The sequence below is a fragment of the Papaver somniferum genome, chromosome 2 (genome assembly GCF_003573695.1).
Source record: "Papaver somniferum cultivar HN1 chromosome 2, ASM357369v1, whole genome shotgun sequence".
NCBI classification, from domain to species: domain Eukaryota; kingdom Viridiplantae; phylum Streptophyta; class Magnoliopsida; order Ranunculales; family Papaveraceae; genus Papaver; species Papaver somniferum.
In genome coordinates, this window is record NC_039359.1 from 66,762,374 (window position 1) to 66,776,689 (window position 14,316).

Genomic DNA, 14,316 nt, shown 5'->3' on the forward strand with positions numbered 1-14,316 from the left:
GTTGAGTAGATCGACATCAATACTTTTCTTTGTGATTCAAAGTATTGATTGCAAAATACAAACGATTACTTCGGGTAATTGTTAGTAGATAGATCAAGGACCTGAAAAAGGATTTTATTGAGATAAACGGAAGATCCTTTTGTTGAACTCACATCACTTGGTTGAAAAGAATTGATACCAAACAAATTTGTTGTTCCTTTACTGTTTGGAATACGAACCAAAGGAATTGTTCCAAGTACATGACTTATTACAAGTTGGAGGCGTGGGAATACATACGAAACTAGGTGAACTATAGGTTTAGTTGATTGGTCTCAACTATACGAAGTTGGTTTGATTTTGTATAGCGGCTTAATCCTGAGAGTATTCAATTCTGGACAAGGTCCCGGGATTTTTCTGCATTTGCGGTTTCCTCGTTAAAAAAATCTTGCTATGTCTTTTACTTTTCTATTTCCGCAATTATAATTGTTTTTATTATAATTAAAAGTAAAATACACAAACGTTAATTCCTATTTACTTGATAGTAATCCTATTGTGTTTGGTTAAGTCAGAACCTCTTATCAAGTAAACATACTTCGTTGTTGTATTGTCTCGATCTCGTATCCATAGACGATCACACGAAGTGTGAACCGATTAGTTGTATTGTCTCGACTCAGTCCATAGACAATCACTTTCTGAGAAAGGACTTATAGGTGGAAAGTTTTTAGATTGAGGTATATTTGGGTACCCTCGTCTTTTCAATTGGTATCAGAGCAGGCAAACACAAAAATATTTAACAATCTGTGTTTGGTGCGATCCAACCTATAAGAAATTGAATCTAATGGTCGATTCAGTTAACGTAACGACAAGATTTGACTACTTCAAAAATTCGTGGTGGAAAACGCGAATGATGTGTGTAATACTCTTGTTCCTAAATGTTTTAGGGATAGGAATTATGTCCATGTATGTCTTGGAAGAATTACATAATCAGTGGGATATCATAGAATTGTATATCATTGTCTTGGATACTAACATGTTTAGTAGTAATGATACAATACTCTATGAGACATGTTGTATCTCGAAAACGCATAAGGTTCCTCTTAGAATTTTTCATTATATGAACCATGACTATTGCGTTCTAGAAAAATCTGGAATCTTAAATATATTTTGGATAAATTACCAAAGTATATATATGCATTTTCAGAGAAAAGACTGTCAGTGTATTGCCGTATAGGAGACGATTTTGGAAGATATGTATTCCTAAAAGGAATGAGTTTTCAGTTAATATCTCTATTAACAATGGATTGCTTCATACACCTCACAACTGTTTTAATGAAGCAAGTGATCTTTTAAGATACTACGGGGTTTATGATTCTGATGATATTTTTAACAAATATCATATTTTGTTCAAATTTATATCTGTATACTCTACTATTGCTTACTTGCCCGCACCGGGAACAAATCTAGTACTTATAAATACTGGGGTTGATATTTATTAATAACAATCGTTTTCGACCATGGTGGTCTTACAAAGCAAATCATACAAGAAATATCAAGAATATGATAAACCACCCATCATCCAACAAAGCACAATACACATTAGAAAGAAAAAAATGAGCACTGATCAGTCTTGAGTCTTGTGCTACAGTTTTCTCGCTAGACCTGATATAGTTCTAGCAAATCAACGCCTAACATCTCTGAGTGATCATAATAGTAAACCACACGAATAATAATACGGAAAATGTGTCATTTGTCCAAAAAATTTTAAAACATGGTTCAAATGGACGAGTAAAAATTAGTATGGGTGAAATGGACAAAAGAAAAATAGCAAAGATGAAACTGGATTCATCCTGGCTTAAACTTATAAAATAGTAAGGATGAAACTGGATGCATCCTGATATAAATTAGAAATAAAAAATATTTAAAAATAGGCAGGATGAAACTGATTACATCCTGGCTATTTTTATATTTTGTCCATTTAAACAGTATCAAAATCTAGATGTCTTTTTCATCCAAAATTATTGATTTTGATCTTTTTAACCAATTTTGTGTAAATAATAAAGAAATTCAACCCCACACCATCAGTAATTTTCTTTTAGGTGACAGTGACACATCTTCCCTCACCAAACAACTTCTTCCAGCCACCTTTGCAGGACAATAATGGTTGTCCACCAATTTCAAGATGACAACATTCGTCCCTCAAAAGTCCACATTTATAATTCTCTGCACTGCACGCTACACATGTGTAGCTAGTATCGATACTGCATTCTGTTCCTCCGCAGCATTTACCGCCAAAACCACAATTATCACCGGCGAAGAGACATTCTGACTCAGCAAAATAAGACGACGAAAAGATGATAACCAACACAAAGAAAAAACAAGTAAACTCTTTGCCTTCCATAGTCTCTGGTCTTCTGGTCGTACTATTGATACATGTACGTTTTGCTACCATATATATATAGGATTCGAGAAGTTGACATTTTAACGTACTCCTTAATTACTTTATTTATGTGGCATCACATGAATTCTCAAAGAAATTCTTTTTCTATAGTATTAATAATCCAATCGTGCTACTTGACCATAACAGCTGAGTGGCCGCGATTCCTGACATAACGAACATCGTGGGAGAGAGTTGTTTTTCTTTCTATCGGCATTGCCAAAAACTATGAAAAAAGAAAAGGGTTATTTAACGTTTGATACCCAACGAATGTCAGCACCTAAATTTGGTATCCAATATTTGAAATATTATCATTTGGTATCTTGACTTGTTAAGGACTGTTAAGTCCAACTGTTGACTTAACAAAAAATAATTATGTTTAACAATTTCCTATTTTTTTTTATTTTAATAATTTGTGTGAACACGTAAATCACGAAGGCATCTATATGTTCACAAACAATGTTCGCATTCTATACACATGCTCGCACTGGTGAGACGATTGTATTGATTCCTTGGCTCAAAACCTTCGGATTTATCATTGCCTCGTCTAATATCATCACCAGAGGCGTTCACATAGAGGAAGATAAAGAAAACGAAGTGTAAAAGTAATACTCGTGGAGTATGAACTGGATGTAAAGTGCTGAAATGTAAATAAGACTGGGATTTACGTGGTTCAGCACTAAGGCCTACATCCACGGGGTTGTCGTTTTCACTATACATTTGATGATTACAGAGGTAGTCGAATGACTTTGGAGTTTACATAGGTCTGCGAATTTTAAAAGGTAAACTTACCCTAACAATTCTTCTCTCTCGACTTCTCTCTAAACCTCCCTCTCTTTTTCGATCCCCTCTCTCTTGGTGGAGAGGGGGTATTTATAGGGTTAGAGTGTGGGACCCGTTTCTGAGAGCCGTTGGAACCTTATCTTCTTGTGCTTTGTGTCCATCACGCAGAGGTCTTCGTTCATTGCTTGATCACGCAGAGTCATCCTCGTTCGTTCCACGGGTTGATCGACACGTACACTGCTCAGAGTGTTTAATGCGGGTAGTTGAGACTCATGCTCGTGTCAGACAAGTGTCTTCTGCCCCTGTCACGTCCATGTCAGTCAACCTTCTCTTCACCGTTGATCTTGGCTTCTTTTGGGGATGAGATAAAGTAACTCTTCGGGAGTTATTTGGTGCTCCGCAGTACACCGTGCTTTTGGTACATCCTTTAACTTCTGCCCTTGGATTTGTTCGGGCGAAGATCCGACGTCGACGGGATGGGCTTCTCGGCTGTGGGCGTGTGTCATCATGTTTTCATGACTTGGTCCGCATGCTCTTCACGTGTCTTCTCACATACACGTATTTGATGATGAAATATGTACACACAATTTGTTAATTAATTTAATAATATTTTTTTTTAAAACCCAAGAATGATCTTAATCCGACGGTTCCAAAAGAAGATCTGGTATCAACATAGCTAGTAATTTAAAGGTCTCTAGTGTCTTTCCTATCATAATCTGAATGAGACCAAGTCATTCTGTTCTTCCTTCTTGTCGTGAAGAAAGCGCGTGTTGACTCCATCGAGCCATGAGTTCTGGTGGTGATCAAATGGTTTGGAACTTTGGAGAGGGAGGTTATTGGTTCGACTAGCCAAGGAAGAAGATATTGTGGGTTATTTTTATCAGGTTGAGATGGGTTCTTATGATATGAGTACCTCACTGGACAAGAATAACACAAAATTGGTTGATGTGAATGATATGAAATCAAAGTTGGCTGGTTGGAATTAAGGTCGATTCGAGAACGAAGTATATGAACATATTTTTATAGCAACAGAACAGTCACTGAAATTAAGCTGTTGTCGTTGATTCCAGACGAATGGAGCGTACTGAAGCCATAATGAATGATTGGAATTAATGAAGGCTTATGTGTCGTGACAACATTGGGGATATGGTGGCCTATGGGTTTGTTTTACATTTGAATTTCAATACAGGGAACTCGAATACGGGGCAACTAATCGAGCCACAAGTAGAGAACCTGATCACCAGTCGTTTGACCCACAAAGTTTTTGTAGAAAGCCCCGAATGAGCACTTTACCTTTCAGCAGCTCCTGTTATTCCCTGAACCAAGTCTCTTCCACCATGTAGTTAGGAGCTTAATTAAGAGGATTGAGATAAACAAGGAAATAAATCGGACTTTTGGAAGTCGGAGAGAATTTGTAAAGAGCTTTTAAGCTGGAAAACATCCAAAAAGTGATGTTAATGCCATTGGATTAAGCGGTGTCCATGAGTTTGTACTAGACTAGAAGACTTGGGTCTCCATCTGATTCGAAATTCTAGGGAGGAATGGAGCTGTAAGAGAAGACCTAAAAGCTAAAACAGATGAATGCCATACCCCCTCTCACACCCGTTTGCAGTACTCAAGTCATTACTACATCACTTAGTTGACTGTAACACAGTAGAAGAGCAAGGAAGAAGACGGTTTTTGTCAGGGGTAAACTCCTCGGACTAATTTTATTTTTTCAAAAAAAGTTAGAAAAAAGAAATATAATTTGGTCAACGGAAGTATTTAACAGTCAATCATTGGTCAAGGACATTCCCGTTGGTGATTAACTACAACCCGTTTGATTGATAATGATTTGCGAGTAGTCCCACCGAGGTGCCGGGCCGGATGGCCGGTCGTGACAAAGGCAGGTAAGTGTTTTTGATTTGGGTATGTTAGGAATACTGCAATTGATGGATAGGTTACATCTGTGTTTCTGTTTCTTTCCTCCTGTATGTTGTGCTAATGCTTCTTAGTATAATTCCCCCCTTTTTTAATTTTCTGGATTTATAGTTTTTGGGTTAGCTTGATCAGTTTGTTGATTCTTTTCTAAGTTTCGATGATGTGTTGTCTTATAAAATAGGGTTTCTAGTTGGGGGTTCTCAAATTGAATTTGCTGCCAAGAAGATGGCAAGGAGCTACAACAAGGAGATCCGGTTCGCAATTGAGGTGGAAATTATCGCGTACTTAAGGAGATAAGCAGCAACCACGTCAAATTAAGCTGTAAGAAATGTTTTTCTCTTGCTCATGTTTATACTCGAAAGCTATTCGACCGTGGGAAAGGATTTAAGCTTATTAAAGGTTTTTCTCATTTTTCTGGTGTCTATGAAATCGGTTATTATACAGCTACTTCATGTTCGTTGGCATTATATGTTTGTTCAATTTTAATGGCCAAATACAATGGCAATTGTGTTCATGAGCTGATTAGCAAATATGGGTATCCACCAGATGGTTTTTTTAGTGAAACAGTTGCTTGCATGTTTACTAATGGCGAGTTTACTGATACTGCTTCTTCGGTGTTATTTGGTAAAATTCCTGAGACTGAAGCTTGGTGTTTGGGTGATTTTCTGTTACAACTTAAAATGTCTAAAATGAGTTACAAATTGATAGTTGATGAAGGTCTCCTTGTAACTATCAAATCTGTTCGGCGGATATATGATCGTGGCAAAATGTTTGATAGTGTAAAAGGTTGTACTTTTTCTGCCAGTGCTTATGAATCATGTGCTAATACAATTACTTCTTGGGAGACTGATCTTATTGGGTCACTTTTGAAGTATGTTTACAATGGTGATTCCGTATGTAAGCTAATTCAAGAGCCTGGGTACCGTTTAGATATGTTATTCGAGTCTTCAGATGTGTTTGTGTTTTTCGGAAACGGTGAGAGTCATAATGCTTGCAAGTTATTTGATATGATGTTACAGCAAGTTATAGGAGTTGATATTGCAAATGCGCTAGGACAGTTGGGTAGAAAGCTTGAGAATATAGTGTGGAGTTGGACTGGTTGTGATGATAATATTCTCTTGCAACTCCAAATTGGTTTACATAATGCTATGGGGGTCATACTTGGTGAATTGTTGAAGGAGGATGCAATTCAGAATGGGCACGGGAAGGTGCTGCGAATACACTTGGAGGAGTTCAAGTATCTTCTGATGCTTCTTTCAGTTTCCATAAAGGTGAGAAGCCACTTTTGTCTTACGAGAAAAGAATTCTTTTGGCTCTCTCTTTTACTTCTTGAGAAAATTCTGAAGAGAATTTTTCATTCCAACTGGATTAGTTTGGACACACCTTACTATGCTCCATATGCTACTTCATATTACAACCAATGGATAGGTTTATACAAAATTGAATTCATTTGGTTACGGGAATATAGCTGCATCGATTTTGTATTTGCAAGGTTAGTAGGAATTCTTTTCACGACTGTAGCACTCCGGTTGGTTGTTTGCTTGAGGCGGAAACTGCCCGCAACTTATGATGCTCAATTCTATTGTTTTCTGGTGCGTGTTCTTGAGCAGGGATGGATTTTAAATATATCAACGCCAAGACCTTTTCTCATCGAAGTTTCTGCGTCCACTTCGCTTATAGTACCCACATGTAGTGAAGAGTTATACTGATGTGCTTGAGCAGCTAAAGGTTGACCTTGGGGGTTTCAGCCAAGTCTTTTACTCCTTGTCAGCTTATGGAAGCTAATGAAAAAGGTGAGACGCTACACCATTCAGTTGTATATAAGGTGAATCCCGCTGTGGGAAGTGCGTTGTATGAGTGCATACCAAGCCAAGAGAAGTTTTAAAGTTGGAGATCATTTCTATCTAAACCTACAGCCATACATACAGCAGTCAACAACTCGAAGAGTATTTCATATATCGAAGTGGAAATTGGCGGTAGTTCCGACGACAGTAGCTACTTCACCGTTGCCTGATCAAGTAGGTGAACAAGATGATATTTAGTCGCAGCTTTAACCTTGAGGCCAAGGTTGGTCTGAAGGGACGGGAATGATAAGACTCGGCCACAAACGTGACCAAGGATGGCTTATTAGAGTTAGCGCGGCATTACTGGTCCATCTGCGTGGACCTAGTGTTTGGTTATTTGTTTTTATTTATTATCCTAGTCATGTAAAAGTTTGTCCTGGAGTGTCTTGTAAACAGTTATATACCCAGGTAGGGTATTGGTCTTGGGATATCGAATAGTTGAATCTAAGGTTTATCCTTCATTTTCTCGTCTGTCTGCCCCTTCGGGTAAGAACCCTGGCTAGGTTCTTATCAGTTGGTATTTCAGAGCCAACCGCTGCTAAAAAAACTCAATTGATGCCTAAAAAGAACGAAAACATCTACAAGATCTCACTAGTCAAATTTCTTTTATGGCTGAATCTAGCAATCGATTGGTAAGAGTGTTAGAAGCAAGATAGTCGGCATCTCCACCTGTGAATACGGGATCTAGAAAACAAACCGACGGAATGGGAAATTATTGTTTCCTCACTTTGATGGAACCGATCCTGAAGGTTGGATATATAAAGCTGAACTCTATTTTGAATTTTATGAAACACCACCACTACAACAGGTTAAAATTGCAGGTTTTCCATCTAGAAGGTAAATAATTACAATGGTATAAATGGATGAAATCATTGAGAACTAAGTTCGCATTTGAGTTTCTTGGGATATCTGATGAAGAACTTGATGGATCTGGTGAAAATGGTGAAGAATTTGGTGTTGAGGGAGAAGAATTATATCGTGACCTTTCAGGCACTTGTTGATCACCTACTAACACATCTTGATTATATTTGTTCAACACCTTCAAAATATGAACTGTTTTCCATGTTTTGCTGCCAATCCGTACGAACCTTTCTTTCAACATCAACATCCACAAGGACACTCTCCCGGCCTCTCTTGGCTTGCATTATCAATCCAACATAAGCAGTTACTTCCCTGTTGATTACAATGAAGTGTTCTGCCAACTCTTTTGCATCACGAGAATTGATGTTCATGGTTTCTTCTCCATATTTACAAAATATATTTTCCCACATGGTGTTACCATGTTGTTGTGCACCAATGATACAATCTTGGTTAAAAAAAAAGATAATTACGACAAATGCATTCGTATTCTATCATGGTGTATTTTATACCCCGGACTTTGACCTTTTTACCTTTACCCCCATTCCCACATAGTTCCACTAAATTAAATCATTAAAGCCATTCCATATTACATACTGGAGTAACTCTTGTGGCAATGCTTTCTCTTCTATTCATTTACCTTACTGCACGGGAAGCTACTCATTTCCAATTTCCTTTTTTCAGTAAAGCATTTCCAAATTTTCACCTTCAAAATTTTGTATTTCTAGATATACTTATTCTGTTCTGTAAATAAAATACGACATTACCTAATATAAAACTCAAGGAACAAAAAAAATCTCATCTCCCAATATGTCTGAATCTTGATATGACTTTCTACCAGAAAAGTTCCAACAACGAACAAATAAGAAGCTCAACATGGAATAATCAGTCCATCTTTTCATAAAGACAGATGAGTATATTTATTCATAAACTACAATCTGAAATCGTTAAGCATAATTTAATTTCCACCAACATCTAAATATTCTCCCCTAAATCAACATCGCGAAATTCGTAATCCTTCTTCTTATAGTTGAGCAGAGTGATCAATTGTGAATCATAAGTATTCATTGAATGTTGTAAAAATATATGCGCCCAACATCCTAAATACTATGATGAATGAATTTTAAGAAATAGGAAACGAAGTCTGGCTTACGTCATGTTTTGTTGATGCAAGTATTTTAACTAGTTAAAGGAAATTACGAGATTAGGCCAGACTAAACATGTTCAACTGAGGGCTTTTTCCCCATATACATTGTCACAAAACAACAAGCGGTGCATTCAAAGCCTCTACCACATGCTTCACCTTCATGCGCATAACATGAATGATTTTTAGCACCAATAATCTTGATTGAAGATTTCTATTAACTAAGATCAATCTAAAATTTTCATTAACTTCTATTCTTCATTACTTTTCAAGTGAAACATCAATATTGCTTGTTATTGGATCGATTAAAAAATCACGAGTTGACTCACCTGGTACAAAGGAAGACTGATCCAAAAACATTTGTTTCCTCCTTAGGACTTTTAAAGGAAAATTTATATTCCTTCAAATTGAGTCTTGGTCACTGTTGAAGGTTTGTCAAATATTTAAGGTTTGACGCATTTCTTGTTTCGTCCTAAGCAAATCAAGCAACAACAACTAGACGATAATGGCAAACAAACGAACACATCATGCATTTACGTTAATATTCAGTTAATATTAATAACCCCCAAATTACATAGTGAAAGCAACCATAATCATCCTTATTCATTTTATTTATTACTTTTGTTTCATAAACTTTATATCCCTTTCCCTTTGAAAGCTTTCTTTGAAGACCTTCATCTTCTCATACAACACTGCAAAACCAAAATAAAGACAAAGAAAAGTTAGACAAACTTATCAATAGAAAAAAATAGAAGAAATTTGTGATGAATCGATGATATAAGAGTAATTCATTAGTAAGTGATAGGATTATACGTTTTAATTTTACAGTTAATTTATTTTGGATCGTTGAATTTCATGACAATCACTCAATAAAATATGCAAAAATAGTTTATATGGAATACCTGTAGCGCTAATCCATTGTATGTTACCGATCATCTTTGGAGCATCGATAATACCTTGTGGAGGTCATGGTTTCTCTCTCTTGACCGTATCCATAATGATTCATTCCTTGTATACAACAGTGATGGTTATTGTTTCCCTTTCATAGGTAGAGATAGGACCAAGCTCCTAGGGTTTTAGTTATATCATTATATCTCGACAGTCCATCAAAGAAGAGATATAAAGGAAATAATCCCAGAAATGGTAACCGACATAGTTTAGCAATATTCTATAATTAACACAATTATTACATAGCCCAAAGGAATAATCCTATGTATAGAAATATTCTTACATTCTCCCACTGGTCCATGTGATAATTATTTAACGGTTAATCGTAGAAAAATATACGTGCACATAATTGCTAAATAAAATTTAATGGTTCAAACATAATACCTTAACCAAGTAAATCATTATGCGAGTCATGGCGGTCGCACGTTGTCCTGTTATCAACATGTTCCCCTCCATGCACCACAACACAAATAACTTACTTTTTTTTTGATGCAAAAATTTCTTTTATTGAGAGATTAATGTGTTACACTGTTATCCTGATCAATCCAGCCTTTTATGTCAGGTGGAAAATCAGACTGAAAAACAAACTAAGTCTTTGTGACTCTAGCTCTTTTAGCTAGTTTATCAGCAACACCATTAGCATCTCTTCTAACTGAGTTACACTTCCAGTGCCTAATACTAACAAGTAAAAACTGAATATCCAAAATAAAATGCTTGTTCATCCAATGAACATAAGAGATATGCTCATTGATTGACTTCACAACTACCTCACTATCACTCTCAAAAACTAGTTTATTAAGATTTTTTGCTCTTGCTAAAGTGACAGCTGCTAACATTGCTCTACACTCAAGCTCCTCCACTTCAATTCTCTGCTTCATTCCTCCATTAATGTATTCCCCTTGGAATCCAAAGCAAACACCTGCAAAATTCCTAATAATTAGTCCAATTCCACCATGAGAATGCAGTTTATGAAATGATGCATCTAAGTTAATTTTCAAATAACCATCATTAGGAGGTATCCATCTTTGAACCTGCAGGGGATTTGCAATACCATTTGAAGAAGAACAATTCAAAATAGTTAAACCATTAATCCTTGCCACTGAAAGAGACCTATTAGGATTTCTATTATCAAAAACTTTGGCACACCTATCTTTCCATATGGTCCAAACAGTGACCATAAGTGTTTTGTTAATTTCTACCCTTATAATACCAGAACCAAAAACAAATTTTGCACCTGCAGAGAACCAGGATATAACCCAGTTTCTAAAAGTACCATGTTGTGCTATCACAGCTCACATTATTATTTACTGCTAACCGGATAGATCTTGCATAAGGACAGTTAATAAAAAGATGATCACTAGTTTCAGCAACATGATTACATAAACTGCAGTGGAGCTCTATTCCATTCTTATATCTAGAAAAACTTATCCCTAGTTGGTATTATATCCCTAATGCATTTCCATGTGAACAATTTAACTTTATGAGGAAGTTTAACATTCCAAATAGATTTCCAAACCTGAGCTGAGACAACAGTTGTTCCTGCAGAAAAATTTGTATTTTTAGTAATCACATTGTATACACTTTTAACAGAGAATTGACCTCTTCTATCTGGTAACCAGATAAGTTTATCATTACCAGCAAATGGCACATTCATAGCAAGAATTTTTTCAGCACATTCCTCAGTAAAAAGGTAGTAAATCAAATGAACATTCCAAGACTTAGTATTTTCCATAAAAAGATCAGAGACATAAACAAAAAAAACAGTATTCAAAAGTCCAGTAGCAGGGATAGGAGGATGATCTAATCCAACCACCCAACAGTCTAACCAAATTTTAGTTTTAGTGCCACAACCAATAGACCAAAAACTGTTATCCTTAATGATCCCAATACACCTATAAATACCCCTCCATATCCATGAGCAACTTTCATTAAGTTTTTCTAAATGAAGTATACTACAATCTTTAAACTACTTAGCACTTAAGATCTGAACCCATAATTCCTCTTCCTCAGTGACAATTTTCTAGATTAACTTACAAATGAGTGCAATATTAAAGTTCTCCAGATCTCTAAATCCTAAGCCCCCTTGTTCCTTGGACTTATTAGTACTATCCCAAGAGATAAATTTAATACCCTTACCTGTCTTGTGCCTCCAACAAAAATTCAGTTGAAGAGAATCCAGCTTATCAATCAGAGTAGTTGGAATCTTAAAACATCTCATTTGGTATGTAGGTGAAGAATTCAACACATATTTAATTAAAGTAGACCTACCATCCTGATTGAGAGTGATACTTACAAAGTTTTTAAGTCTAGATTCAAAGGATTTCACAATGGGATCAAAATATTTCACCTTAGAATGTCCTAATAACAGAGGAGCACCCAAATATTTCTCAGAATCTGAAACAATGGAAATATTAAGAGCTCTAGCAAGAAATTCACAGTAGCCAGGACTGAGATTATGGCTGAAATAGACACAAGATTTGTCAAAGTTAAGCATTTGACCAGATAAAGAACCAAAATTCTCTAAAATCTTAAGGATATCATTAACATGCTGCATATTAGCTTGTCCAAAAATAAGAATGTCATCAGCAAAAAGAAAGTGAGAAATGAGAGGAGCCTTCCTAGAAACCTTGACACCAGTTATAATTTTGTGATTCTCAGCAACTAATAAGGACCTAGAGAGGTATTCCATGGATAGAATAAAGAGATATAGGATCTCCTTGTCTAATACCTCTAGTTGGCTCAAATTGTTCACAGATTGACCCATTCAACAAAACATTAATACTGGTAGTAGTAACACATTGCATTATTATATTACAGAAATCAGTATTAAAGCCAAATTTCAGAAAAACATTGTTGAGAAATTTCCATTCAAGTCTGTCAAAAGCCTTAGACAGATCAAGTTTAATAGCCATAGTACTATTATAACCTTCCTTATGCTTCATAGAATGGATCATTTCATGAGAAATAATAATATTGTCATGAATTTCCCTTCATGGTACAAAAGCAGCCTGATAAGGAGAAACAAGTTTTTTCAGAAAAGGTTTTATTCTATTATCTAAGATTTTAGAAATAATATTGTAAGAAACATTGCACAGACCTATTGGTCTAAATTCAGATGGCATTTTAGGACTTTTACACTTAGGGATAAGAGAAATATAAGTCTTATTAAGACTCCTAGGCATGTGACCATATTGAAAAACCTCTTAACAACTTCAATAACATCCTTACCAACAATCTGCCACTGGGTTTCATAAAAACCTGCCTGAAAACCATCAGGTCCAGGAGAGCTCCAAGAAGGCATGCTTTTAACAACATTCTCAATTTTAGTATCAGTAGGAATCATATTTAGAAAAACATTATCGGCCTCAGTAATGACACTAGAAATAACATCAAAATCACCATCTGAGTAAATAGGATTAGAAGTACTAGAGACAGTTCTAAAATGAGCAGTAAGCAAATTACTAATACCATTTCTTTCCTTTAGCCAATTCCCATTTGAATCACAGAGCACATTGATAGTATTAGAATGCATTCTCTTATTAACCATGGTATGAAAATATCTAGTATTGTTATCCAAATCCAAACCAGTTTTATCTCTAGACTTTTCCTTGTAAAATTCAAATTGAATTTTATACCATTTTTCAGGTTCATTAGTAAGATACTTCACTCTATCATGTTGTGTGTCAGAATAGGTTTCTTTTTGAGCGAGTCAAGAACATCTTGAAGATTTTTTACATTCTTATGAATATCACCAAACTCCATCCTATTCCACTGAGATAAAGCTATTCTAGCATTATGTTGTTTTTGTTTCAATTTAAAAGCAGGACTTCCTTGAAAATCAACATTCCAAGAGTGTTCAAGTTGATCTTTAAAACCATTTTGACTTATCCCAGTTCTAAAAAACTTAAAAGGTCTCCAAAGATGTTTAAGGATAGGATCACTTATGAGAAGAACAAGACAATGATCAGAAGAAATGAAATTCAAATGAATTAATTTAGCAGAAGAAAAGGAAAGATCCCAATCATTATTGCATAAAGCCATATCTAATCTTGCTTTCCTATTACCAATACCAAAATAATTACTAGTCCAAGTGTAGTCTCTTCCTTCATAACCAATATCAAATAAACCTGCATCATTAACTTTATTTTGAACCCATCTATCAGAAGTGTTATTATGCTTATCTAAATGAAAATTTAGGTCCCCCAAAAGAATCCAAGGTTGTCTAACATCATTACTAAAATCAGCTAGGTTCAGAGTAAGTTGAGCCATACATGAAAGAGATAAGAGACTTAGGTTTACTAGGATCCAACTGTATTACTACATGGATTATATTGTTTTCACAACCTATAATTTCAACATTTATACCATCTTTCCACATAAGAATTATCCCCACAGCTTTACCTACT

The 14,316-nt window shown here is 35.6% G+C and overlaps 2 protein-coding genes across 5 annotated transcripts; one reads left to right on the plus strand and one right to left on the minus strand.

The window, feature by feature from the left end:
* Positions 1-4,608: 4,608 nt before the first annotated feature.
* Positions 4,609-6,955, plus strand: LOC113347914. Of its 4 annotated transcripts, none has more exons than XM_026591603.1 (2): positions 4,609-5,085; positions 5,298-6,955. In XM_026591603.1, the coding sequence occupies exon 2, from the start codon at positions 5,602-5,604 to the stop codon at positions 6,823-6,825; it is 1,224 nt and encodes a 407-aa protein (XP_026447388.1). In that variant the 5' UTR covers positions 4,609-5,085; positions 5,298-5,601; the 3' UTR covers positions 6,826-6,955. The 4 variants fall into 4 exon arrangements, with proteins under 4 accessions (XP_026447388.1, XP_026447389.1, XP_026447391.1 ...); XM_026591604.1 differs by lacking the exon at positions 4,609-5,085 and adding an exon at positions 5,119-5,166; XM_026591606.1 differs by lacking the exon at positions 4,609-5,085 and having other exon boundaries at positions 5,173-6,608; positions 6,727-6,955.
* A 3,542-nt stretch (positions 6,956-10,497) lies between these two features.
* Positions 10,498-13,457, minus strand: LOC113351266. Its single transcript, XM_026595282.1, has 5 exons — positions 13,111-13,457; positions 11,945-12,582; positions 11,427-11,710; positions 11,226-11,307; positions 10,498-11,144 (listed from the first exon to the last, which is right to left on the minus strand). The coding sequence occupies exons 1-5, from the start codon at positions 13,455-13,457 to the stop codon at positions 10,498-10,500; spliced, it is 1,998 nt and encodes a 665-aa protein (XP_026451067.1).
* Positions 13,458-14,316: the final 859 nt, after the last annotated feature.

Excerpts from the sequence above, each read along its gene's own strand:
- LOC113347914 (XM_026591603.1), top strand. The coding sequence starts at position 5,602 with ATGGCCAAATACAATGGCAATTGTGTTCATGAGCTGATTAGCAAATAT.
- LOC113351266 (XM_026595282.1), bottom strand. The coding sequence starts at position 13,457 with ATGGTTAATAAGAGAATGCATTCTAATACTATCAATGTGCTCTGTGAT. Across the intron at positions 12,583-13,110 it reads GTTATTGAAGTTGTTAAGAG|GTCCTTATTAGTTGCTGAGA; the intron begins GTTTTTCAATAT and ends ATACCTCTCTAG. Across the intron at positions 11,145-11,225 it reads CCTTATGCAAGATCTATCCG|GTGCAAAATTTGTTTTTGGT; the intron begins GTTAGCAGTAAA and ends GGTTCTCTGCAG.